Here is a 23,185-nt window from a genome sequence, read left to right as displayed (position 1 = left end):
GATTTTATAGGTGTTGACTTTACAGCAAAGCACTGTTTACATGGCAGAATCTGGGTCAGACTTGGAGGGGCTGTTCTGTTATCCATGACCTTAGTTATTAAATTATTCTTTGTGTTATTTTAAGAAGAACTTTAGAGCACCTTTATTAAACTTGACAAGCCGCTTTTCTGATGGCGTTGACTGGATAAAACCATGTTAGGCTGAAACGTTGACTTTTCACCCTGCAGCACTGGAAAATCTGCTTTTCTTGTAAATTTGCAGCCGTTTTCGTAATTTGACAATATTTTCAAATATTGTCCAAGCACGTTCACAGCATGACTTCATCACACCTGTTTGTACCTCAACAAGAATGAATCCTACACTTGTCATTTGATCTTTAAAGCAGCGAATAAACCTATATTTATCCTGGGTGAGAGGACAATAATGCTGGCCTGCGATCAGGATGATTTATGATGAGTACAGAAAACCTTGAAGTGTTTGCAACAAAGAGACAGACGAGTATCCACATGTGAGCTTCTGTCTGGATTGTTGCCTCAAGATGTAGAACAATGTGGGCAGGGGACAATGGAGACACTGGACACAGTAAACTGTTTGCCAATACATCTTTAAACAGCACTACATGCAACATGGCCAAAATACAATTAAGACAACAAAATGTGCATTTATTTTCTTTATAAATCAGAAAATCCTTAAGACATGAGATGATGAATATCGCAAGTTTAGAGGTCGTAATTAAAAATGAGCGAGTACAGAGGTGACAGATGACTGGCACTCTTTAAACTCTAAAATAACAGGCAGAATGCTCCAATAAGGGAAATGGGTTAATAGGTTGTTTCCATATGTTTACATTCAGCCAGCTGTCTACGATAACCTTCCTGATAACCCGGACGTATCCCCCACTAACTAACTTAACACTCCCTGCACATGTAAGAGCAGCAGAAGGGATTTTCACCCGATATGTGTTATTATTCTGAAGGAATTCATAGCCGAAAGTCACCTCCTGCACCCCATTGTATGGTTATGGCTCCTCCTGCATATTTGAGTCAATGATTTCCTAAGGTGAAGAAAATCAAAGGCATACTACATACTAAGTTGTGCTTTATTTCAGGGTTGTGTAGAAGCACCATAAAAGCTTTATAGAAGCCTTTTATGTCATATTGTAATGTTTATGTTGTATGTATTAAAACGGTATATATTATCTTATTAATGGAACAAAACAATTCGAAGATTCCACATCTTACTATAAACTGTTTGATATAACTAAACCTCAGATTAGTATTTCCTTCAGTAAAAAGTCTGTTTCTAACCATTAAAGATCCAGTGTATGAAATTTAGCAGCATCTAGTGGTAAGGTTGTGATTGCAACCATCGGTTCACAACACCCCTCCCTTTCGAAGCATTATGGTGGATACAGAACTAAGGCCGTGTTCACATTTGACTTCTTTTTTGACAAAAACGCTCGTGGCGTTGTGGTTATAAATAGCAGCCGGCTATGTTCAAGGATAGCATTTGTGCACGAGGGCAGCTTATGCTTCATAGGCAGCATAACGGAAGTCTATTGAATTATAAACAGAGAGCGTCTTTGCCATAACTAATCACATATTTAAAAACTACAATACTAATTTCTCGCAAGAAATGCAATCAGACGTTATTGAAAGTGAAAATTAAACTAATATTTATACAAAACTGTGTGCCAACGGGCCTTTTGGCTGGAATTTTATTGTGAGCCTTTTCGACCAATCACGTTCCTCGCAAGTTGTTATGGGAACGACAGGTCTCTGTCATTGGTTGGCTGTGAAAAAGTAGATTTTAGATAGAAATCGCTCATTCTAAGATAATAAAATCATAACGCTTCATTATGTAGGGTCTTCATTCACCTCTGAACACATAGTTGTATATATATATATCAAATTATATTGTATTTCTGTCAACAAAAAACTACACACTGGACCTTTAACGGTAAACACCTCATCGCCAAGGAATTATAAGGTTCTATCTGCGGTCTGAGTAGTTTTGAGATATTGAGCTTTAAAGTTTTTGAATTTCATATAGCAAAAATGATACGATAAACAATTCTCTTTTATACAAGAAAGATACAGAGACCCTAAATGTATTCCAAATGTACAATATCAGCATTTTTTGACATTTGTAAATGGTTTTTTTTGGTACATGTCAAACGCAGATAGAACCTTCTGAGTCTGAAGGTTCTATCTGCAAAACATTCATAAAAACAATACATTTTCGAGCAACACAAACAATTTACTTATAACTTTTGTTAAAACATGAAATTAGTGTATAACAATGTGTACAAAAGGTACATTTACATTGCTTTTATGAAACTTGTTTCATATTTTAGGATGCTTTTTCTGGTTCATGTTTAGCAAGGCCGTGCTAACTGTTGTATGGATGTTTTATTTTTAGAGATGGGTATGGCTGATAAATCATAATAATGTGTATTGTTGTAATTAAGACTCTTGGCGTTGTTGACTATTTGGCATTAACTGCATTATGAGAGTCTATGTAAACACGGGTATTAAGAAGCGAGTCCTGCTGGCTATTGTTATTGTTGGCTATTATAAAAAAAGAATCTCCTCAACAAAACCTCAAACAAATCAAAAATACCATGGTTTGTGCTGCTCTCGTTGATAAGAGTATCAATAAAACAGTCAACCATGAGGTTTCTTTGAACCTTTCCTCAGATAATGAGAAGTCCGGTCACATGACAAAGAAAGCTGATCCTGATTGGTCCTCTTGTGTGATTTCAAAGTGCTGATTGGCTCTTGCAGATGGAACCTTATATCACAAAATGATAATGCGGTTTCGTAGAACCTTTTTGTTTTCTTAACAAAAGTCCCAAAACGCAAACATTTAACAAAACAAACACGGCATAATGTAAATACGCTTTCACAGTACAAGAATATGTGAATAACTCAATCTTGACCAAAATGTCACCTTATAATGGAACCTTATACTTCCAAGGCGAACTTTTAAATCACTACATTTTGATAATCTGAATGAATGAAGACCTTCCAGTACATATTTTGTTCCATTATGGATGTGAGGATATTGAATTTCAGGTATGATTCGGGCAAGTTTGGCCTCAGGCTCACGTGGTGTCTGCTGCATTCATTTTCAAGAGGACGGCTGAAGGCTCACCGTGCAGACCCTGAAGAGAGCACACACTCTCTCAAAGAGAAGATAAGAGCTCTCGGGGACAGTGTGCAGAAGGGAGACCTGTCCTTTGACGAAAAGCTGTTTTGTAAATGGATCTCCTCTTATCAAGCGTGAAGAATTTCAGAGCCACCTTTGTTTCACTACTGTTGGCTTATGCTCAGAGCTGAGCGCGTACTCAAAATCAAATAAAAGGCCATAAAGCATGAGTTGACATGTTTTTCAGCAAAGTTCAATAATGGTAACCGATGGTGCATTACTGAGATTTTAAAAGACATTTTGAACGAAAGTTGACTTGGATTCATTTTCAATCCTTCGTTTTCTTCTTCTAAAAACTACTGTCTTCAGAATGAAAGTATTGGGATATTATTAGGCTATATTTAATAGTAATCGTACATGGAATGTCATTGACAAATGACTATTTCTAGATAATATCTTTATGAAATTTTTAACGATACAGTAATCCGTCTTAAGTGTTTTTGTGAAAGTGTTTACAAAATATATGTAAGAAATATATACGTTTATTCGTTCATTTTTACAAGTGTTAATTAGATAAAAGTATACTGAAAAGAAGATGATCTGAGTACATCCTTTCTCTGCCGTCCCTTTATGCAGGTTTAGTGGGCTCACCTAGTTTGAACTCGTGGAAAAAACATATTATCACCTCGCTACTGACATCTGGTGGTTAATTCAGGTCACAGCATACAGAAGACGCCAGCGCTTGCTGTTGGTATGTCCACATCGCCGCAAAATTAGGGCACCTTTCATTTTTTCTGTGGGGAGATTTATAATATTTTACATTTAGTCATTTAGCAGACGCTTTTATCCGAAGCGACTTACACATAGTTCGGGGGGCAATAAGCGATATGTCATTAATTAGGTGCTTATACAAAGTTACTAGTTTCAACAAAAGCCAGACCAATACCTGTTGAGAGAAGAGGGTTAGTGTACATAGATTTCGTATTACTTCAATATTTATATCCTAAAACTATGCAAGATAGAAAAAGAACAAGAGGTAAGTTTGTGGTGACGTTACGCTAGTCAAATAACGAAATAACAAATTGAATCCACGTCATGATAAAATGGTGTGCACCCGTCTGAGTACTCTATCAATACTCCATTTTAATTATTTGCACACTATTTTTTACAAATCCAGTAACGTTATATAAGTTTGTGTAATCGTATACAGTCCATGACGGATGCGGTCGACTGACTGACTGACTTTGTTAATTGTAAATCACCCCACACCCCATTTTTGCACTGAATGACCTGCACTTCACTTTCGCGGGAAATATCAACTAGGCCGTTTGCATATAGGCTGCCGTCCAAGGGGTTGCTTCGAAAACGTGTCTAACTTTTCACTCGTGTAGAAATATATCATACAAATTTTGTAATATTCAATCTCACAATATGTGCAAATATGTAATCGTCATTAACTCCAATGCATCAAATACACGGAAAAGAAATAATTCAACAACAATGATTGCTATGCACCCCTCTGATTCGATCGGTAGTGGTTTCGTCCGATGTGGCGCGAAACGTGTCCAGTCTCCACTAACAGCAGTGTTACGTTACCCTCGCCACGCTGTGTCGTGTAACTTCCACGGTCGCTTTCAACGCATTTTGTGCAAAAACGTGCATTTTATTCAGCGGTTTATACGTAATTTGTATTGTGTACGGGATTGTTATATGCTAGCTAGCATTGGTTAGACAAAGTTGCGCTTTGCAAGACCTTCACTGCAGATATTAGGCAACTTTTTCACACAGAAAAGTTCGCGCAGAAAGTAGCGGAAATGAGCGGGTAAGTCGCGCATATTAAACGTTATACCCGAGTATTCGTAAGAGTCGTGGTCGTACTAACACATTGCGTTACGTTTTCGCAGTGTTGTCAAAGATGAGACGCGCAGTGTTTCGCCTCATTGTCCCAAACCCAATGAATCCGAGGAGCCCGAGGGTACTTCAGTGGAGGAGCCCACGACAGGTAAGCGAAACGCTTAGAAAGTTAATCCCATATAGATGAGAGCAGACATGTGTGAGCGAATGCAAGCATCACGTGCTTTATACGTAATCTGCCTTTACAGAAAACTGCAATGCCGCAGAGATGATCATTACCAAAGAGATGGAGGAGGAGGAGAAACAACTCATGGAGGAGGGAGGGAAGAAAGAAAAGGAAATGATGGAGGAGGTAAACATTTGTTTTTTTCAAACGCAATGCTCTTGTGACATTGTCTTGCCTAGTTTTCTAAATCTCAGTGTTGATAGTAATGTATGTTGTGTGTTATGTGGACAGGCTCGACAGTCATGGCAGAAAGATTCCCAAGAGATGCGCTTCAAGAGACTTCAGCATCTTTTGGAGAAAAGCAACATTTACTCAAAGTTCCTCCTGACCAAAATGGAACAGCAGCAGCAAGAGGTGCGTTGTGTTCAAGAGACAGGAAAGAGCTGTCACGCTGCAGGGTTTGAATCCGAAATGATTTGTAACCTGCCTGAGTTGCACGGATGCAGATGTTTGTGGGCAGGAATATGTAAAACAACCAATCGAAAACAGTTGCTGCTTAGAGCCGCCCACCCACCGTTGTCAGATTGAAGTTGGTGGCATACAATAATAAATCTTATAAATCCTGTTAAGTACCTTGTATCTGCTTCAGGGTATAATGCAAAGCGGTATTATTGCCATCGATATTGTACACGAAAAGCAACTGCCTTGGTGTTTTAGATTGAGTCATAGAATAACATCTTTTATTTTGTAAATGCAGGAAAAAAATAAAAAAGAGAGGCTGGAGAAGAAAGCCGCTAGTCAAAGTGAAAAGGTAATTTTCTGAGACTGTTTGCAAGACTTCGTGGCATGAAAAAGTAAAGATTTTGACTTCAATTGCAAGCTTGACTTTGATGTGCGTGTTTTCTTTTTGCAGGGCACCATTAAAAAGACTGCCAAAGGTAGGTTTTACATATTGCCTTGTAATGTGATCCAACATAGGTTATTTGTAAATATATTCTGAATTCTGGTTATTTTGCAATGCATGTCTAATCCATTATTGTGTGTTAAGTTGAGAGAAAGAAGCGAGAGAGAGAAGAGGATTACAAAATTGCTGATGTTATGTCCAAAGAGGTGAGCATTCAGTTTTATGTTTGTTTTAAATCGACATCATAAACGACCATGTGTTGTTACTGATGTGTGTTTTTTCTCTCTGTTTGAAGGAAATTCTCTCCAAGGCCAAAAAACCTAAACTGGAAGCCGTACGATTTTTTTCGTTATTTGTCAGATGATACGTTTATGAATTCAGGTTTTTCAAAACGACATATTCTGAATGTTCTGTATTCTGTCTTTCTGAAGGATGCTAATGTATCTGTTAAACTGGAAGCTGAGGATATAGAGAAGCTGAGCGACACAAACTCTGACATTAAAGGGCGACTGTCTGAGGCTTTGCGGGAAAACAGCAAGCAGATGCTGGATCCAGAAAGAAAAGTCAATGGTCAGCCCGTCCCTGCACAACAACCCAAACTCGTCACTGGTGGGGTGATGAGATTGTACCAAGTGGAGGGCATTGAATGGCTCAGGGTGAGTGTCTTATTAGAACTTGGCCAGCAGATGGCAGCAGTTTCTTGAATTATTTAGATTATTAATCTAATTACTTTAGATTTGTGGCAGATTTATATTTGTATACACAAATGAGATCAACATTTGTGAACTTTTACAACAAACATCAACAATCTTCATCACCAACAAAAATTCTCATTGATCTCACTTTAAGTTTGTTTGGATCAGTGTAAATTAGCTTTTTGTTTGTTTTAGGGATGTAACGATTCACTCAACTCGCAATGCGTTTCAAGATGCTGATCTCTCAGTGGGATTGGTCACGAATCACAATTTGTTTTGAACAAAACGAGTTGGCAAATTAGTATTGAACAAATGCACTTTATTATTTAAAAAAAGGCACGTTTCTTTGTAAAAGAAAAAATTATTTTATATCAAATATAACAAAACCAAATTGCAAGGTTAAATTCCAAAATTAAATAAATGTATTATACAAATTTAAAAGTCTCTTGTCTTTAATATAAACAAAGACTGTGCTTTTCATAGCACAAATAAAGTAAGTCTCTTTAATACAAACAAAACCTAGCTTGAATTTTTTACATTTACAAGTTTTTTCTTTAAATATCAGCTTAGCCATGTTTTCTGGCATAAGATGAGAACTCTGCACATTTACAATGTCCCCTGCTGACAAAAAAAACTTTTGCTACGGACAGAGGTGGCTGGTGTTCACCAGTAGCTGAAATTCTTCATCTTCTGCAACAGAAAATGGCCTAATATCTTTTGCTGTGAAAACACTAATGCCCCGTGTGATCTCCGCAGCTCTCACACTCGCAAGTTTGCAATAAACACAGCGGCCCCTGCTGTTCAAAACATGAATCGCTGTTCGTTGAACGTTACAGCCGACTTCAATCGTCAAATATTTTTAACCGATTACATCCCTTGTGTCTGTATGTAAATGTGTTTGTTAACCTCTAAAGTAAATTGAAAGCAATGTCATATTACTGAATAGGTGTTGATGTGTAACTTTTCTTAACTCTTGTTTGTTTTATAGATGCTGTGGGAGAATGGTATCAACGGTATTCTCGCTGATGAGATGGGTCTTGGAAAAACAATCCAATGCATTGCACACATCGCAATGATGGTGGAGAGGAAGGTTCTCGGGCCCTTCTTGGTCGTGGCGCCTTTGTCTACTCTTCCAAACTGGATCAGTGAATTCAAGCGCTTCACACCAGAGGTGTGCACTTTAAACGTATTTGGGCTGGAAAATACCTTTCATCCTAATTACAGCAAGGTACATGAGGTTTTGATTACGAATAACTGGTCCTTTGTGTTTAAAGGTGTCTGTCCTGCTGTATCACGGCCCTCAGACTGAGAGGATGAAAGTTGTAAAACAAATGCGTCAACGCCAAGGTCCCCTAAAGATGTGTCCTGTTGTTGTGACCTCCTTTGAAATAGCTATGAGGGATAGGAAGTTTCTTCAGGTAAACAGCCTCTCCAGTTCTTTATTCTCAGCAGGATTTACCACTTTATGCTTTAAGACACCACAGTCTGTGGTGTCGTCTTGCAGATGTTTACACGAGTGAAACTTATGCTTGCTTTCTCAGCGGTTACACTGGAACTATTTGATTGTGGATGAGGGCCACAGGATCAAGAATCTGAACTGTCGGTTAGTACAAGAGCTGAAGATGATACCGACAGATAATAAACTCCTCCTGACAGGCACCCCCCTGCAAAACAACCTATCAGAGCTGTGGTCTCTACTCAACTTCCTCCTTCCAGATGTTTTTGATGACCTGAAGAGGTAAGAAGGCACATTAAGGATACTACTCAAGTTGTCCAGTATATCATCTCATTGGTTTTTCTGCTTTCTTTTTGAGAGTTGTTTTTTAACTTAACGCTTTGTGTTTGTGGTGTTGCACTCAGTTTTGAGTCATGGTTTGACGTCAGCACCATCGCATCAGATGCAGAAAACATTGTGGCCACCGAGAGGGAGCAAAACGTCCTTCATATGCTGCATCAGGTATCATCACCTTAAAGTAGAAGCTGTACATCGTCCTAAATGCCATTTGGCATAAAGCACTACCCTTTAAAGCTCTGAAGCGTTCACATTTATATCTTTTCGTTTGTTTTGATGGCATTTTCCAGATCCTCACTCCCTTCCTTCTGAGAAGACTGAAGTCAGATGTCACATTGGAGGTTCCACCAAAGAAGGAGATTATTGTGTATTCTCCTCTCACCAGCAAACAAGAAGAGTTGTACAGGGCTATTGTCAACAAGACCATAGCAAAGCTGCTGGGACAGGAGAAGGTTAAGATTGACTCTGATTCTAAAACTAAATAAATTCTGTTATCATCATTGAAGTTATGTGAGGGCTCTGATTATACTGGGAAGTGTTAGCAAATACGAGGTGTAGTTGCAGTTATGAGTGTGTTTGATGTAAATAGTTCATAACAGCCTTAAAATATTTGCTAAAGAATGATTCAGGGCCTGTTCAGCTGACGTCAAGCGGCCGGCCAAAACGCAGGACCAGGAGACCTGTGGACTATTCGGAGGATGACACAGAATCTGCAGCAGACTTTGAGAAATACATGGAAAGGGTTCAGAAGGAAATGGAAAGTCAGGAAAGGTATGTGTCACATCTTTAGTGTCTGAATTGATGTCATGAACACGAGCTTTATTTTCATACATGGTTGCTCTTCTTAGCTCTGGCCCAGTGATGGATGTGTTTATGCCTGTTGATGCTCAAATCAACCTAAAACTTCAGAACATACTGATGCTGCTGAAAAGATGTTGTAACCACGCATACCTGATTGAGTATCCTCTGGACCCCGCCACAGGAGACTTTAAGGTAATTTATACACAGGTTAACATTTAGCTTTACAGTCAAATTATCTTGCTTGGTATGAACGAAGCGAATAATGTTATTGACACAGATCGATGAGCAACTGGTGGAAACGTCTGGAAAGTTTCTGGTCTTGGACCGAATGCTTCCTGAACTTAAGAAAAGAGGACATAAGGTAAAGTTCACATTCTCTTCTCTGTAATGATTAACTGCTCTATCAGCGAATCTATCAAACTCTAATGTGTGTTAGCCATACCTGTTTTATCTAAGCGCATTGTATAATATTTGTGTGTTTGTGAGAACACATCTATAAACATCGGTTGCTGAGATAACAGCCAAAAGATATATTCTTAAAAATAATTTCCTTTATGTTTCCTGAACACTTATCTTCACATACATTATATAAAAAAATTAAACATTCTGTTCACTGGATGTCACAGTGTTTACATTCTTCCTTTTCACTAAGTGATGAATTATAAAGTGTTGAAATCTTTCTTGTGTGCAGGTGCTTATTTTTAGCCAGATGACGTCCATATTAGATGTGCTGATGGATTACTGTTACCTTCGGGGTTATGAATACAGTCGCCTAGATGGGAGCATGAGTTATTCAGATCGAGATGAGAACGTGAGCGCTGTGTTTAAAGACGTTTTTTAAATCCCTTTGGTCATTTTGAGCCTGTTAATAAGTGTGTTCTTGATGCAGATGAAGAAGTTTGCCAATGATCCAGAGGTGTTCCTCTTTCTCCTGAGCACTCGAGCCGGTGGTCTTGGGATCAACCTGACAGCTGCAGACACGGTCATCATATTTGACAGTGATTGGGTACGGATTAATGTCTTTCTTGTTTGCTTTGCACTTTCGTTAATGAATAAGAGGCTATCACTTATGATCAGTGTGTAATTTGTTCTGAATTACGTTTTCAGAATCCTCAGGCAGATTTGCAAGCTCAAGATCGGTGTCACCGCATTGGGCAAACAAAACCAGTCATCGTGTATCGGCTCATAACTGCAAATACCATTGATGAGAAGATCCTTGAGAGGGCTTCTGCCAAGAGAAAGCTGGAGAAGCTGGTTATTCATAAGAGTAAGCATTGACACCGCAAGTACTCGTACAAACCTTGGAAACAATGTCACACGTATTTTACACTGGTCTTTCTATGAGAGACTTTTAAAATGTTTTTAACGTCTGTTGATGATTGATGTCTCTTATGTTTGTCAATAGATAAATTTAAAGGTTCAAAAGCAGAACTCAAACAGACGAAAGGGTGTATGGATGTAAATGAGCTGGTAGACCTGCTGAAATCCAGAGACTACGAAAGGTAGACAAAGTTATAAATACATTAGAGAAATAGCTTACCCCAAAAAAATTATGCGATCATTTACTTGCCCTTACGTTGATCCACATCTGCAAGTTGTAAAAAAAAATGCTTGTCCATGGTTTAAATAAACTTTACATTGTTTGGAAAGACATGTGGGCCAGTAATGATAGAAGTTACATGTTTGGGTGAACTTTCGCTTCAGGCAGAGGATTGCCAAAGTACTGCAAGTTGCTTCATTCGATACACTTCTGACATGGTTGTGTTGCAGGGCAGTGAAAGGCACTAAAGGAAAGGTCATCACTGACGCAGATCTGGAATTCTTACTGGACCGTAGCGATTTAATGGGTAAATATATCTGAAAAATGAATGTCTTTCTCTGTATCATGTGCCAATAATATTGAATGTCATGTCTTACTAAATATTTTTTGTAATGCCCACCTAATGTGGATCTAATCTCTCGTTTCAGATCAAGCCAAGAAGCGTAGAAAACAGGCGAAGGATGGTGTGTTTAAGGTTATCGAGTCCAAAGATGAAGACATAAGTCTGTCCTGAACTGATTGAGCAACGTCTACATGCACTAAACATTACCTGCTGGTCTTTCTACTGTTTTGTTGATTATTGCAGCTTTTAATCAGTCAAGCCATGTAGTTCTTAACCATTTAGTAAGTTTTATAACATGGTTTTCAAACGTGGTAATTGCAGTGAAGCCACAATGGTAACATGTAAATACTGTTGCATTTATTGTCTAGTTGACTGAATAGATATGTTCCGTTAAAGCACTTTGAAAACTGAAATAGTATGTAGAATTTACTTTGTCTTCAAAATAAATGTCATAATTTTTTGTAGAATCGTGTCTATGCTAGGAATGTGACATTAGACAGTCATTGATTGCATTGGCTTGGGTCACTTTATGTACAAAACTGGTCACATTTACAAGATGGTTACTCCTTTAACAGTGTTTCCCAAAAAAGGCATACGCTTGTGCAAATATGATTTATAGAATAGATTAAGGTAATGTGATTAATACATTAAAAGATGCAGACACTAAATTTTTATCAATCATTTTACCAACTCAATCTCAAGAATATGTAATTAAACAGACAAGATAAATTATAAGAACATTGGTTATCGTGGCTATAGCAACAGCATGTTAAACCTGTAGTTTTAGTTACATGGATAAAGTATGTAACACTTCTGCGTCTTGGTGTATCACAAAAGAAAATGTGACCGCAATAAAATGGCTTTTGTGGTAAGAAGCTCATGACTGATGGATATACTCCTCTTCCATCTTTCTTCTTATGTTCTTTATCACTGTGGGGCGGAAACAAACATTCATTTATAGCAATTCAAAAATATTACCACCATAACGTAATATAAGAAAATCAAAGGAATACAAACACGCAAATGTAAGGATTTTAGACATTGTGTTCATTTAACATGTATAATTTGTAAAAAATGGAAATAGTGAAGCATTTGCACTACACTGCAAAAACCTTTTAACCTCCAAAGCTAATTTGATTTAACTCAAATTAACTTAAAAGAAACTTAAGTTCGATATGTGTTATAAACCCTACTGATACAAATATTTAATAAGGTAATCATACCATCATCAGTAGGACACTTCTTTCGTGTTTTTCTCTGTTGATTTGAAGTGATGTCTGTGATGGTCAACGGAGGGTCAGCTGCACCCATGTTGCCTATCTTCTGTGCGATTCTGTCACTGATGCCCACATAGTCATTCCTCAAATCCTCCATCTCTGCTAACAGCACCTTCCTCTCACCCTCCAGCAGGCGAATGGCCTCCTTCAGTCTTTCGCCCTCCTTTATAGTCGCCCTTGCCGTCACAGTTTTTTCTTGATGAACGGTCTCCAGTTTGTCCGAGAGGATCTGCTTCTCCATCTTGATTTTATTGACCATCTCCATCAAGGTCTCGCATTGTCTTCTCAATCCGTCCGACTGCTGCTGAGAGGCTTTATGCTGCTCCTCAAGTTGAAGCATTTCGACTCTGTTTGTTTTGGATCAATTTTGATTCTTGTTTTATGGCCTCCACCTGCTGATGCACTTCGTCTTTATCTGTCTGGCACTTCTTTAACTCTGCGTTCAATTTTTCAATCACATCTCGAGATTCCTTTAGGTTCTTCTCTTTGTCGGCCTCTTTGGAGCGAGCCAGTTGAATCAGCTCTTTGTTCTTCTCTTGAGTTTTGCACAGGTGATCTCTGAGGTTTGCAGATTGGCTTCTCGAGGCTGATAGCTCCTCCTCAAGCCTCCGATTGATGGACATCTTCCTCTTGTGTTCTTCATCCATCATCTGCAGTGTCTCTTTACACAAACCCAGATCTTTTGCCACTGCATCTCTCTGCTCCTCAAGATGTTTCTGCTTGATTAACAACTCTTGCGTTGCCTGCTGTAATCCCTTCGATGTTTTTTGTGAGCTCTTTTTCTCCTCAAGCTCAATGTTGAGTTGGTCCTTCATAGCGTTTCCGCGTATTCTGAGTCGCTCGTATTTCTCCAGTAGTGCTTTGAGCTGTTTGGTTAACTTTTTGTTGTCGTTTTTGGCTTCAGAGAGTTCCTTCCTGCTTTCTTCACGGGTATGCTCAAACTTAGCAGTGATCTTGGTGTTCTTCTGCTCCTCACATTTTAACCTTTCAGCCATAATGAGGGTATCCTTCTCCTTTTGCTTGCATATCTCCATCATATCTGTAAGTTCCTCTTGCTTGACCAGCAATAAATGGATGAGATGTTTGTTTTCCAAGTCCTTCTGTTGCAGTTGTTCCTTCACAACTTCAAAGAAATCAGGCGGTTTGCCCTTGAAAGACGATGAACCTTTGTCAATTCGGCTTCTTTCCCGACACTTCGCTATGTCTTTCAAAATGACCTGGGAAGGCTTGGAGGAAACTTCTCTTGTTGAATTCGGCCGAATCGTGTAACTGAATGGCATGTGTAAGGATTTAGATTGGAAATGTTTTTGCTGATCTGGATTTCTTTCGTATTTTGGTCCATGGATGCTCATGGCTTCTTTGTTAAGTAGATCTGCAGACAGAATTCTGTGCAGCGATTCCATCGCCTGCTCATCAATATTCCCAGCTGCATTTTGAAGCAAACTCTGACGCACTTTGAAGAATCCTTCAAGACTATCCACACCAGCCTGCGTTTTAGCACATATTAATTCTTGTCCTTTCTTCGGCTGACTTAAAAGTATCTCCTTGTCATTAGATTGCATTTCACAGTTGATGGCTTCTGGTTGATGGGTGTGCGACCTATCAGATGTGGGTTTTTCCAAGTCCTGCTGTGTTTGAACGCTGTCAGGGTTGAACTTGTGTACAGATCGTCTAGTCCGTTTTACCCCTGGGTCCATTGTTACTCCCACATAGAAAATGTCTTCACAGTACAAAAGATTTAGGACACAAAATCTTGTTTGGACAGTTGTTCATCCTGACATGGCAAAAACAAAATTGTAATAGTTTAACAACAGGAACATGCAGCACTAAATACAGACAATGGTAAGCAAATTCCTGTTGAAGACATTGCTTGCTTGTACTCTATTATTATTAGTCTCAAACACACTGAAGTGATTCACAGCTGTGCCAACAAAACAAATGTAGAAATTGAAAAGAGTTTTTTAAAGACGTTAAGACTTAAGCTAAGAGCTCTTACCTTAGTTGCACCAATTCCCGCTGTCCGAACATACTCCAACACAAGCCTACTGTGCAACTCAAATCCTATTGTTTCAAAGCTTTAAAATGCGGCACCATAGTAACAGCACCAACGCTGGCAACCCACAGTGCCTGAAAAGACGTTATAAAAATGAGTTTGAATCGAACCAGTTCCGCTTGAATGGCTGTAACGCAAGACTTTCCTGAACAAAAGCGTTCATTATTACCCCGGTGAGGCTCACTTCACACTTGTAAACACCAACTGAGATTACAGGGGTGTCACGGTGCCAAAGACCTCAATCATAGATTCAATATCTGATCTTGAAGCAATGATATACTTGAAGTTACATCTTTTAGAGTTCTGATAACTGATTAATTGCATACATGCAACGTCCAAGTAGCACAGTTGACTTTAAAAGCGCAGTAAAAAAGGAATACAATTCCTGTCCTATTAAAAATAGGAAAAAAGTAACTGCGAACACTTACTGCTACCAAGACGAGTCAGAAACGGTTTAAATATTTTAATCGTTTAAAAAATAAATTACAGGTCATTACCTTAAAAGACAAATCAAGTGATAACATGCCTTCCACATATCACAAAATGGCACAATGAAGTGCGCTTAACTTTTCACAAATAAAGGCCAAAAGAACATCACAGTCTCCAAACATGTCTCAAACCCGCCCATGATCTACATAGTAACAAGTGATATGTACACTCATTTACATGCATAAAGATAAGATGCGATCTAAAACAACACTGTACAGCCTTACGGATGGATTTACGGCTTCGGCATTCCTGAATGGCTCAAAAAAACAAGTTGCAAGAAATCGTGCAAAAACAGCAGAACAGTTTCACAGTAAATAACTGTGTGTGCTAGAAGGCAAATCTGCAAGATGGAAATAAGCTCTTATCCACTTTCAAAGAAGTCACTTTAACAGTGCAAGTGATTACCGATGTAGTGTTCAAATAGACGTTGTAGCAATTAGTTAACTCCTCTGAATTAACCCTCAACCCCAGAGAAGATCAAACCTGTAGGTAAACCTGATTATTCTACAGCCTGAATGATGGTAATGGTGCTGTTGTTTTGGTGGGTCGTGTGTATGTGTGTATAATTGGTCAGGGTAAATTATGCTGTAAACTTTGGTTAGAGTCTACATAACATCAAAGGAAACGAACACATGACAAAAGCACTGCTTGTTCACACAATGGGCAGAAAAGGCACAGCAAACTGTCAGTTGACCTTCAGCTTTGTTGTCTGTGTCAACTGATCTGTTAGTGTGGCTCTTATAGAGTTAACTACAGTCTGTCGGACGTTTTCTTGCATGTATTGTTCGGTAAGGGGCTTCAAAACCTAGAAAAATAAAAGAGAACAACATTACGATCCTGACAGAGGTGCTTCCTTATTCACGGTTTAAAGTAAATAAACCATTATGAATTACTTGCGTGGAAAAAATATCCAAATGAAATATGACTAGTATGGCGTGCTGATTTTCAAGATAAATGAAGACAGGGTCACGTGAAACTGCATCCAATATACATAACTGACCTGTTCCCACAGAGCCTCTGCTGTCAGGTCTATAGACACGCCCACTTCTCTATACTCTCCCGAGTATCTGACATACGCCCAGGCGCACAACGACAGCAGCGACACCCCCATCACCAGATTGGCCAGAGCGGCGATGGCTGACAGGCCAATGAAGCCCGTTACCGTGGAGACCATGTAGGTAACAAACATGACGGCGAACAGTGTGGCTGGAGTTCTGGCGGCATAGAAAATGTTCTTGCTTTCATTGTTTTTGACGAAGTTGGTGTACACCTCGTCCAGCTCTGTCTCTAGCTGCTGCTGGTAGCGCTGACTGTACTCCGTACCGCCCATTTTCTTCACCGCGCAGAACTGCTTGACAGAGGCGTCCTTGAGCTCATCATGATAGCGTTGGAGGTCGATGGGGGCGATGTAGGCTTTGTCCCCTCCGCATACCTGTGATAGACGAACACGCAGAATAAAAATACCCCATCATCTCTTGAACCTTCAGATCAGATGTGTGTGTTACTAATTGAATTAAACCATATCCGTGACACTCTTTACTTTCAGTTATGTAGGCCAGACTATTTTAGTTCAACGGCATGGAGTTATTTTCAGTTATATAGGCTAACTTAGCTCGAGTCAGGGTTCTGCTATATTTAAAGGCAACTGAGGTCCCACCCCATCAATCGATCCACTTAAAAATGTAGAGAAGACTCAAGTTACCTGCTCCATGGTTCTGCTATAGGTGTCTTTTGCTCCAGCGACAGCTGTCAGGTTATTCGCTTCAGCGGTTGCCTGGTTAGCAGAGACACGATGAGCATTTAAGAGCTTTCATGTAGGCGGCATTACTATTGATGTTAACCATACCTGCAGCATAGATTTAGGATGTGGAAGCTCCTCCCCTTGATATATTTTAATGTATGCCTACAAAATTAAGAAAATATATAATCACTGATCTTCACAAAGTAATGATTTAAACAAGATGTAAAATGAACAAATTTTATTGTCATTATTATCAGTAAATAATAAGACATTGGTCAATAGCAAGGTTGTGCATTTTATTGGTGCTTTTATCGATGTCGAGAGTGCAATAAAACATCGAGTATTAAAGTTTAGCAAACTGACCTTAAAATATTCCAGCAGGTCTCTGCAAGTGACTTTGGCTCCGCCGATCTCTTTCTCCACCAGGTTCTCTGGTGCCAACAATAAGGGCACTAGATCCCGCAGCTCCTTTTTAAACTCATCATTAATATCTGCAAACATACGGTTTACAATGAGCCTGCAGTTTAGATCTGTGCGTGAGCCTGTTTCACAGAAAGAATATGTACCGACCTCTCAGTCTGCCGTCAAAGTGAGGGTTGATGGCCACCTTGAGACCCGGATGTGGCAGTAGAAAGCAGTTGACGCTGGAGAAACAAGCGTGGATGTGCTTCCTAACGTTCTGCAGCTCTTCGTGTTGATTTTGTTTCACCTACGGAGCACAAAAAAGCATGAAATCGCTTTAGCGTGTTGAATGAGTGTAAATCGTGTGTTCGACTGTTGTGAACTTGATCTCGCCTGTAATCTCCGTTCCAGGAAGTAATTTCCTCCATCCAGCCCATAATCATGTTCGTAAGGGAAACACCAGTCTCTAATTAGAAATAACAGTTTCTGGTAGACAGAGAAGAGCAAGACGAAATTTACTCAAAGCAAAACATTGTACATCAAACACAGTAGATCTGGTATTTGGTTTGCACATATGGTGTTTCATAGTGCACAAACTACATAATAACGTACATTGGCGGAAATTCAGATTCTAAAAAATTATTATAGAATATTGTCACGGTTCTTCTGAAACCTTCAATGTCTAAATTCACAGTTTTTCAGGAAACGAAAAAAAACGTTACTTTAAAAATGATTAAAGATGTCCTGAACTGGCCTGTTTGTATTATTTTATAGTGTTGTCTGAGGTCTACTTATGAAGTTTGTGTGGTTTTTACATTCGAAAACATAAAAATCGATAAGTTATAGGCGATTTTCTACCCTGGTTTTAAGGCCGGCTCGACAAACGCTCTGTTTTATGGGCGTGCCGCATTGATGACTTGGAAGTAAGCGTCCACTGCTCTGATTGGATAGCAGTTTGCGTAGTAAACTTAGTTGGAGCCTTCTGTGAATTTGGTTAGACGGGTAATGTTAGGTTACACATTCAAGGACATATCCAGCGATCTATAACAAAGCAGTAGTGATGCATCGTACAGATGTTTCACTCACATAAGAGTGCGATACAAGGTTTCAGAAGGACAGCAGAGATATTATGGTTGCTTAGTATAAAAATCATATTTATTTTTTTTACCTGAAATGGTTTCTCATAGATCTCCTCCATTGCAAGTCGACCATATTCTGTGAAAAGCTATAAAACACACCTGATGTTATTGTCACAAACTAAACTAACAACATAAACTATGAAAGTTAGTACCTGGAGATGCTGTAAATCATCTTCTTGGATATTTTGAGAAAGATTATAAACCTGAAAGTAAAATGATATAGATTTGTATTTCTAGACATACAAACAGTTATTGGCCACTGTTGACTACCATAGCAGGAAATATTACAATGGTAGTCAAAGGTGCCCCAGAACCACTTGCTTTCCAACATTCTTCAAAATATCTTCTTTTGTGTTTAACAGAACAAAGACATTTATAAAGCAATTCTCCTACTGTGGTAGTCAATGGGGTCCAATAACTGTTTGGTTACAAGCGTTCTTCCAAATATCTTTCTCTGTGTTTATCAGAACAAAGACACTTACACAGGTTTGGAACAACTTGAGGGTGAGTAAATGATGACAGAATTTTCATTTTTGATCCATTAACTACACCTGTTCTCCTGGACATTATATTCATATACATGTCCATACCTGCACAGAGCTGGTCATGGTGCTTAGGGCAAAGACAGTAGCACAGTCTCTGATGGTGGATTGACTGTCAAACGCTCCCTGAGTGTCCACCAACAGCACAGCCACCTAAAGGAGCCATATCAAGGTTAGTCTTATCGACAATCAACAAATTATGTTATATAAACAAGTGAACGCCCATCCACCTTTGTTCCATCTGCCTTCTCTACAACAAACACTTCACTCCAGGCCTGGATTCCTGTTGTCTCCCTCTCGCATCCTCCCCTCCAGGAGAAACCCGTCAATGGGTCATCATCACCTCCCATCCATGACTCAGAAGACTAAAAGACACACAGGTTGTTTTTGTGAATGGCTTGAACTGACAGATTTAACATTGTGTTATGCATGTGACACAACTGGTTTTCAATGTGCAGGGAACAGAACGCAAGTTAAGACATGCCAATGATGAGAATCATCCGAAACTTGCTCTCAGCAATGATCATTGGAAGAGTTTCATACGCCTTAATCTGATTTTAATGCATGTGGGTAGCTCATATGAAATATATTTTTATTGTGTTCAAAGACAGTGGGCATTCCTGCGAAATGGGGACAGACATAAGTAAATACATTTCCATCACCTAACTTTTAAATGTGAACAATGTACATTTTTTTCTAATAATATTGGTGTGACGCTGTTATGATTATCGCAATACAAGAACACATCGATTGTTTTACATATAGAAAAAACTCCTTCACAACACTTTCCTGGTGGAACATCCTTCTTAACTCGGTCCGGTCAACCACATCTCTCACAACCTTCAAAAAACTACTTAAAACCCATCTCATCTGTGAATACTTGACAGACAAATGAAAGAAAATGTACACTAACCCTCTGTCTTTCTCTCAACAGGTATTGGTCTAGCTTTTGTTGAAACTAGTAACCTTGGATAAGCACCTATTTAACTATTGCTCTTGTATGACATATCGCTTATTGCTCCCTGAATGCAGACCTTCTGCGAGGAAAAGCTGTTTACTTCAAATGTCACGAACAGGCAATTTGGTTTATTGTTTGTAAATATAATGTCATATATGTTATTAAAAGACATATTCATAATTATTTGTCAAAACACCTGTCAAAATGATTTGCTGCATCCGGGTTCCCGTGTGTTATTAGCTTTAAGAGGTTGTTATCTGGGAATAACGAACATGCGAATGTCTCGACTGGCCAATCAGAATCAAGCATTCCGACGAGTCGTGTAATAAAAAAAAACGTTGAAGGCTGTCAATTCCATAAAAGTAACATAAAAACACGTGTTAACGCTTTGTAAATAAATCTGTTTTTCTAAGTTCATCTTCATTTTGTTAAAAATATCATCCCACTGTGGAAACTTCAATGACAAACTATTTCACCAATACCACTTTAAGCAATCAAGTTCTAAAAAAAACACCTATATTCATGTGATGAAACCTTATTATCCGTTTATTACACGGTAAAGACAGGTGTAGGAGTGGGTCAGCCCTAACCTGACTGTGCATGTAACGTAGCATGAAGTCCAGCAGGAAGGACTTGCCCTTTCGGAAGGCACCGGCAACAGACAGCACAACCACGTTGAGATCCCTGACATGTTCCTGCATCAGAATTCTTTCCAGCGCGGCTGCATCCAACTCAAACTTATGATCGTCCTCATTGGCTATCACGATCTGGATGGGTCGAGCTCCCTCCGGGACAGGGTCCACCTCGGCTTCCAGCTCCTCCTCTACAGCATAGGGTGCCAGCCCATTAGTGTTAGGACTGTCCTCTTCCAATGACCTCAACTCTTGATCAGGGCGGCACAGTAGAACATCCTCCACACCTGTCATATCTGCATGAAAACACAGTATTTTCTATATTTATGTCTTGTTCTAGCCACTGTAGATGATGTGCACATACAGTTGACTATATAGTACGACAGTATGCAGTGTTGGGAGTCAAATTCAATCTTGGCATCATAAACAGCCATATTGTTGGCATTTAAACGGTTGAAACCGATTCCTTTACTCTGACCGATTAAGATAAGCTAAATGATAACGGTTACATGTAAACCATAGCGCAAAGGATTGTGGGTAATTTCGTCAGAAAGCTTCCACTAGAAACCATTTATTAGTATTTCTCTTATCTAGCTTGATACAGGACCTAACTGTGAATCAAAATGGTCCTGGCTTACAGCTCCGGTGTCCTGTTTAACACCCACTGATACACAACTCCCTATAGTCCGACACTGGTTTTCTGACATTACAGATTTGCTTTTCAGCACTTCATAAGCAGCCCATTACGATAGTCACTTTCTATTCCAGGCGTGCGGGTCTCCGTTCTAACCCCATGCACTTAATCCATGAGCCGCGATAAGCCCGGATCCCTTCGGCCACGGGGCTAAATTTGGTCATTTTTGTGCTCGGGTTAAGACACAAAACAAACACCCTCTCCCCTTCGCTCTAGTCTCCTCGGGCACGTGGCCAACCCAACAGAGCTGGACCAGAGTCAAGCAACCCGCGTGAGCAAACACTACCGAGGACAGTTTATTCTCAACCGCTTTAAGGGCAGGAACCCGATATAATATATCCGATATATAATCAAGTATGTCATTAAAGCGGCAGACAATAAATCGTGGCAAGTTTTGGAGGGACACTGCAAGCAACTACAACTGTGCCATTCATGTGTGTTCGGCTTCATTTGCACATGTCAGTTCATTTGTACAATACAAAGAGTGTTTTGCCATAATACACAACCAAAGTCAATGCACAATTGATGTATTTTCTGAAAATACGAGTCATACATGCACATAATTACTTTTACAAATACGTAAACGTTTATTTTGGTTTATTCAAGTTTATGCTGGATCCATAAAATACGGTCAAATAAAGTTGTGTTATCTGTTCATAAACGGGCTGATACGTTTATAAAGAAGATAACTACGTGTCTTGGTCTCTGCGCACTTCAGCATCAGCACAGGGTTGAATGAACGAAGTCTCGCCCTGACAGCAGCCCCATTTACATGGCAAATTCATACAAATAGCACCACTCTTAACCTTCACCGGTACAATACAGACAATAGTACAACTTAAGCGACACGAACGCGGTGTAAATGACAACAATTCAAACAGTAAATAAGTTTCGAGAGGCGCGCAAGACATGACCGCGTGTCGCCAGCCCGCAGCCGCCGAACTAGTGAAGCACTAACTGGGATTTATGGCGGACACATATGTTGTATCGCAATCATGCATAATATTCATGTAAAGTGTATAACATGAACTAAACGAGTGTGACAAAAGCGTTGAGCGAGAAGCTTAAGCAAGCTTCAAAGTTCGCAACGCTGCAAGCCTTCTAATAATAGCAAACATATAAATAACCCGCGAACTCTCCGAGAAGACGGTGCCATGCCGGTAAATGTGCATCGACATTGTTTATCGTGCATAAACACGTTGACAACTAACCGAATTCCCGTATAAAAGCGTATATGCGCGCGCATTCGTTAAATATTCACTCTCGGTGCACCAGGCGGGTTTACCGGAGCGGGTTTACGCACACCTGGTACACTTCGACCATGACCGGATAGCACACAAGTTCAAGTCTCGTCTTTAACTTTTAAACCGACATTAAAATCACAAACAAACAGCGGCGGGTCAAGGGTGCTTTATATAAAAGGTCGTTTCGACAAGACGCGTATTGAAACGAGGTTATCACCTTCGTCAAAGTCGCGGCGTTTGCGTTTGTTGGCTGAGTAATGCCGATTCCTCTCTCCGCTGTCTTCCGCCATCTTGCTCGAGTCTCAACTCTCTCCTGCGTGACGTCACACGGTTTCTCACATACTGTACATCTCACACAAAAACTTGGATCACTTATTCTGGCACTGCCCACTTGCAAGAGCATTTTGGCAAAATGTCTGCGATTTTATCACAAGAAACATCGATGACCGATTTATGTTGTTTTGGAAACATATTTTATTTTCATTTAATTGTACTCTAAATGTTATGTTCACAAATGTAAATTCTCCTGTAATAAACCCGTTTTTTTTCATTCAGGAAAGAAACTGAGCTTTCTATTGATTCACTCCGATTTTCTATGAAGCAAAAATCTATTAAAACATTGAAAATGTGTAAATGCTTTAATATATTCATGTATATTAACAATAGCCCCCTAATGTACAAATCTTTGTTATATTTAAGTTGTATTTTATTATATACACGAATGTTTGTAAAGAATTCTGTTTGTTGATAATAAAAAAGAAATCTCACA

The 23,185-nt window shown here is 39.3% G+C and overlaps 3 protein-coding genes across 4 annotated transcripts; 1 reads left to right on the top strand and 2 right to left on the bottom strand.

The window, feature by feature from the left end:
• The first annotated feature begins 4,733 nt into the window (after positions 1-4,733).
• Positions 4,734-12,126, top strand: hells (helicase, lymphoid specific). Its single transcript, XM_079472959.1, has 23 exons — positions 4,734-4,972; positions 5,055-5,152; positions 5,253-5,356; positions 5,462-5,584; positions 5,928-5,981; positions 6,084-6,108; positions 6,219-6,280; positions 6,370-6,408; positions 6,506-6,730; positions 7,758-7,940; positions 8,044-8,187; positions 8,311-8,507; positions 8,630-8,726; positions 8,852-9,013; positions 9,181-9,332; positions 9,410-9,554; positions 9,640-9,723; positions 10,054-10,173; positions 10,252-10,368; positions 10,470-10,629; positions 10,768-10,864; positions 11,133-11,209; positions 11,331-12,126. The coding sequence occupies exons 1-23, from the start codon at positions 4,965-4,967 to the stop codon at positions 11,414-11,416; spliced, it is 2,559 nt and encodes an 852-aa protein (XP_079329085.1). The 5' UTR covers positions 4,734-4,964; the 3' UTR covers positions 11,417-12,126.
• Positions 11,751-14,745, bottom strand: cccdc110 (coiled-coil domain 110 molecular ruler complex subunit). 2 transcript variants are annotated; one of them, XM_079472961.1, is made up of 3 exons: positions 14,519-14,745; positions 12,469-14,296; positions 11,751-12,175 (listed from the first exon to the last, which is right to left on the bottom strand). In XM_079472961.1, the coding sequence occupies exon 2, from the start codon at positions 14,217-14,219 to the stop codon at positions 12,849-12,851; it is 1,371 nt and encodes a 456-aa protein (XP_079329087.1). In that variant the 5' UTR covers positions 14,220-14,296; positions 14,519-14,745; the 3' UTR covers positions 11,751-12,175; positions 12,469-12,848. The 2 variants fall into 2 exon arrangements, with proteins under 2 accessions (XP_079329087.1, XP_079329088.1); XM_079472962.1 differs by lacking the exon at positions 14,519-14,745 and having other exon boundaries at positions 12,469-14,364.
• Positions 14,746-15,023: 278 nt separating this feature from the next.
• atl2 (atlastin GTPase 2) lies at positions 15,024-22,762 on the bottom strand. The gene is made up of 13 exons (XM_079472960.1): positions 22,634-22,762; positions 20,437-20,774; positions 19,119-19,253; positions 18,937-19,041; positions 18,499-18,549; positions 18,376-18,432; positions 17,601-17,693; positions 17,376-17,514; positions 17,169-17,296; positions 16,911-16,967; positions 16,767-16,838; positions 16,065-16,496; positions 15,024-15,869 (listed from the first exon to the last, which is right to left on the bottom strand). The coding sequence occupies exons 1-13, from the start codon at positions 22,704-22,706 to the stop codon at positions 15,750-15,752; spliced, it is 1,800 nt and encodes a 599-aa protein (XP_079329086.1). The 5' UTR covers positions 22,707-22,762; the 3' UTR covers positions 15,024-15,749.
• Positions 22,763-23,185: the final 423 nt, after the last annotated feature.

The sequence above is a fragment of the Barbatula barbatula genome, assembly GCF_947034865.1.
Source record: "Barbatula barbatula genome assembly, chromosome: 14".
Classification (NCBI taxonomy): Eukaryota; Metazoa; Chordata; class Actinopteri; order Cypriniformes; family Nemacheilidae; genus Barbatula; species Barbatula barbatula.
Note: the sequence above shows the minus strand (reverse complement) of the source record. Positions and strands in the feature narration are given on the sequence as shown.

Bases quoted from the DNA above. Each gene is read 5' to 3' on its own strand.
- hells (XM_079472959.1), top strand. The intron at 8,508-8,629 runs GTAAGAAGGCAC...TGTTGCACTCAG, and splicing joins GTTTTTGATGACCTGAAGAG to TTTTGAGTCATGGTTTGACG. The intron at 10,174-10,251 runs GTGAGCGCTGTG...TTCTTGATGCAG, and splicing joins ATTCAGATCGAGATGAGAAC to ATGAAGAAGTTTGCCAATGA.
- cccdc110 (XM_079472961.1), bottom strand. From the start codon at position 14,219: ATGGACCCAGGGGTAAAACGGACTAGACGATCTGTACACAAGTTCAAC.
- atl2 (XM_079472960.1), bottom strand. From the start codon at position 22,706: ATGGCGGAAGACAGCGGAGAGAGGAATCGGCATTACTCAGCCAACAAA. The intron at 18,550-18,936 runs GTATGGACATGT...TTTTACTTTCAG, and splicing joins CCATGACCAGCTCTGTGCAG to GTTTATAATCTTTCTCAAAA. The intron at 17,515-17,600 runs GCGAGATCAAGT...TGTGCTCCGTAG, and splicing joins TCCTGGAACGGAGATTACAG to GTGAAACAAAATCAACACGA.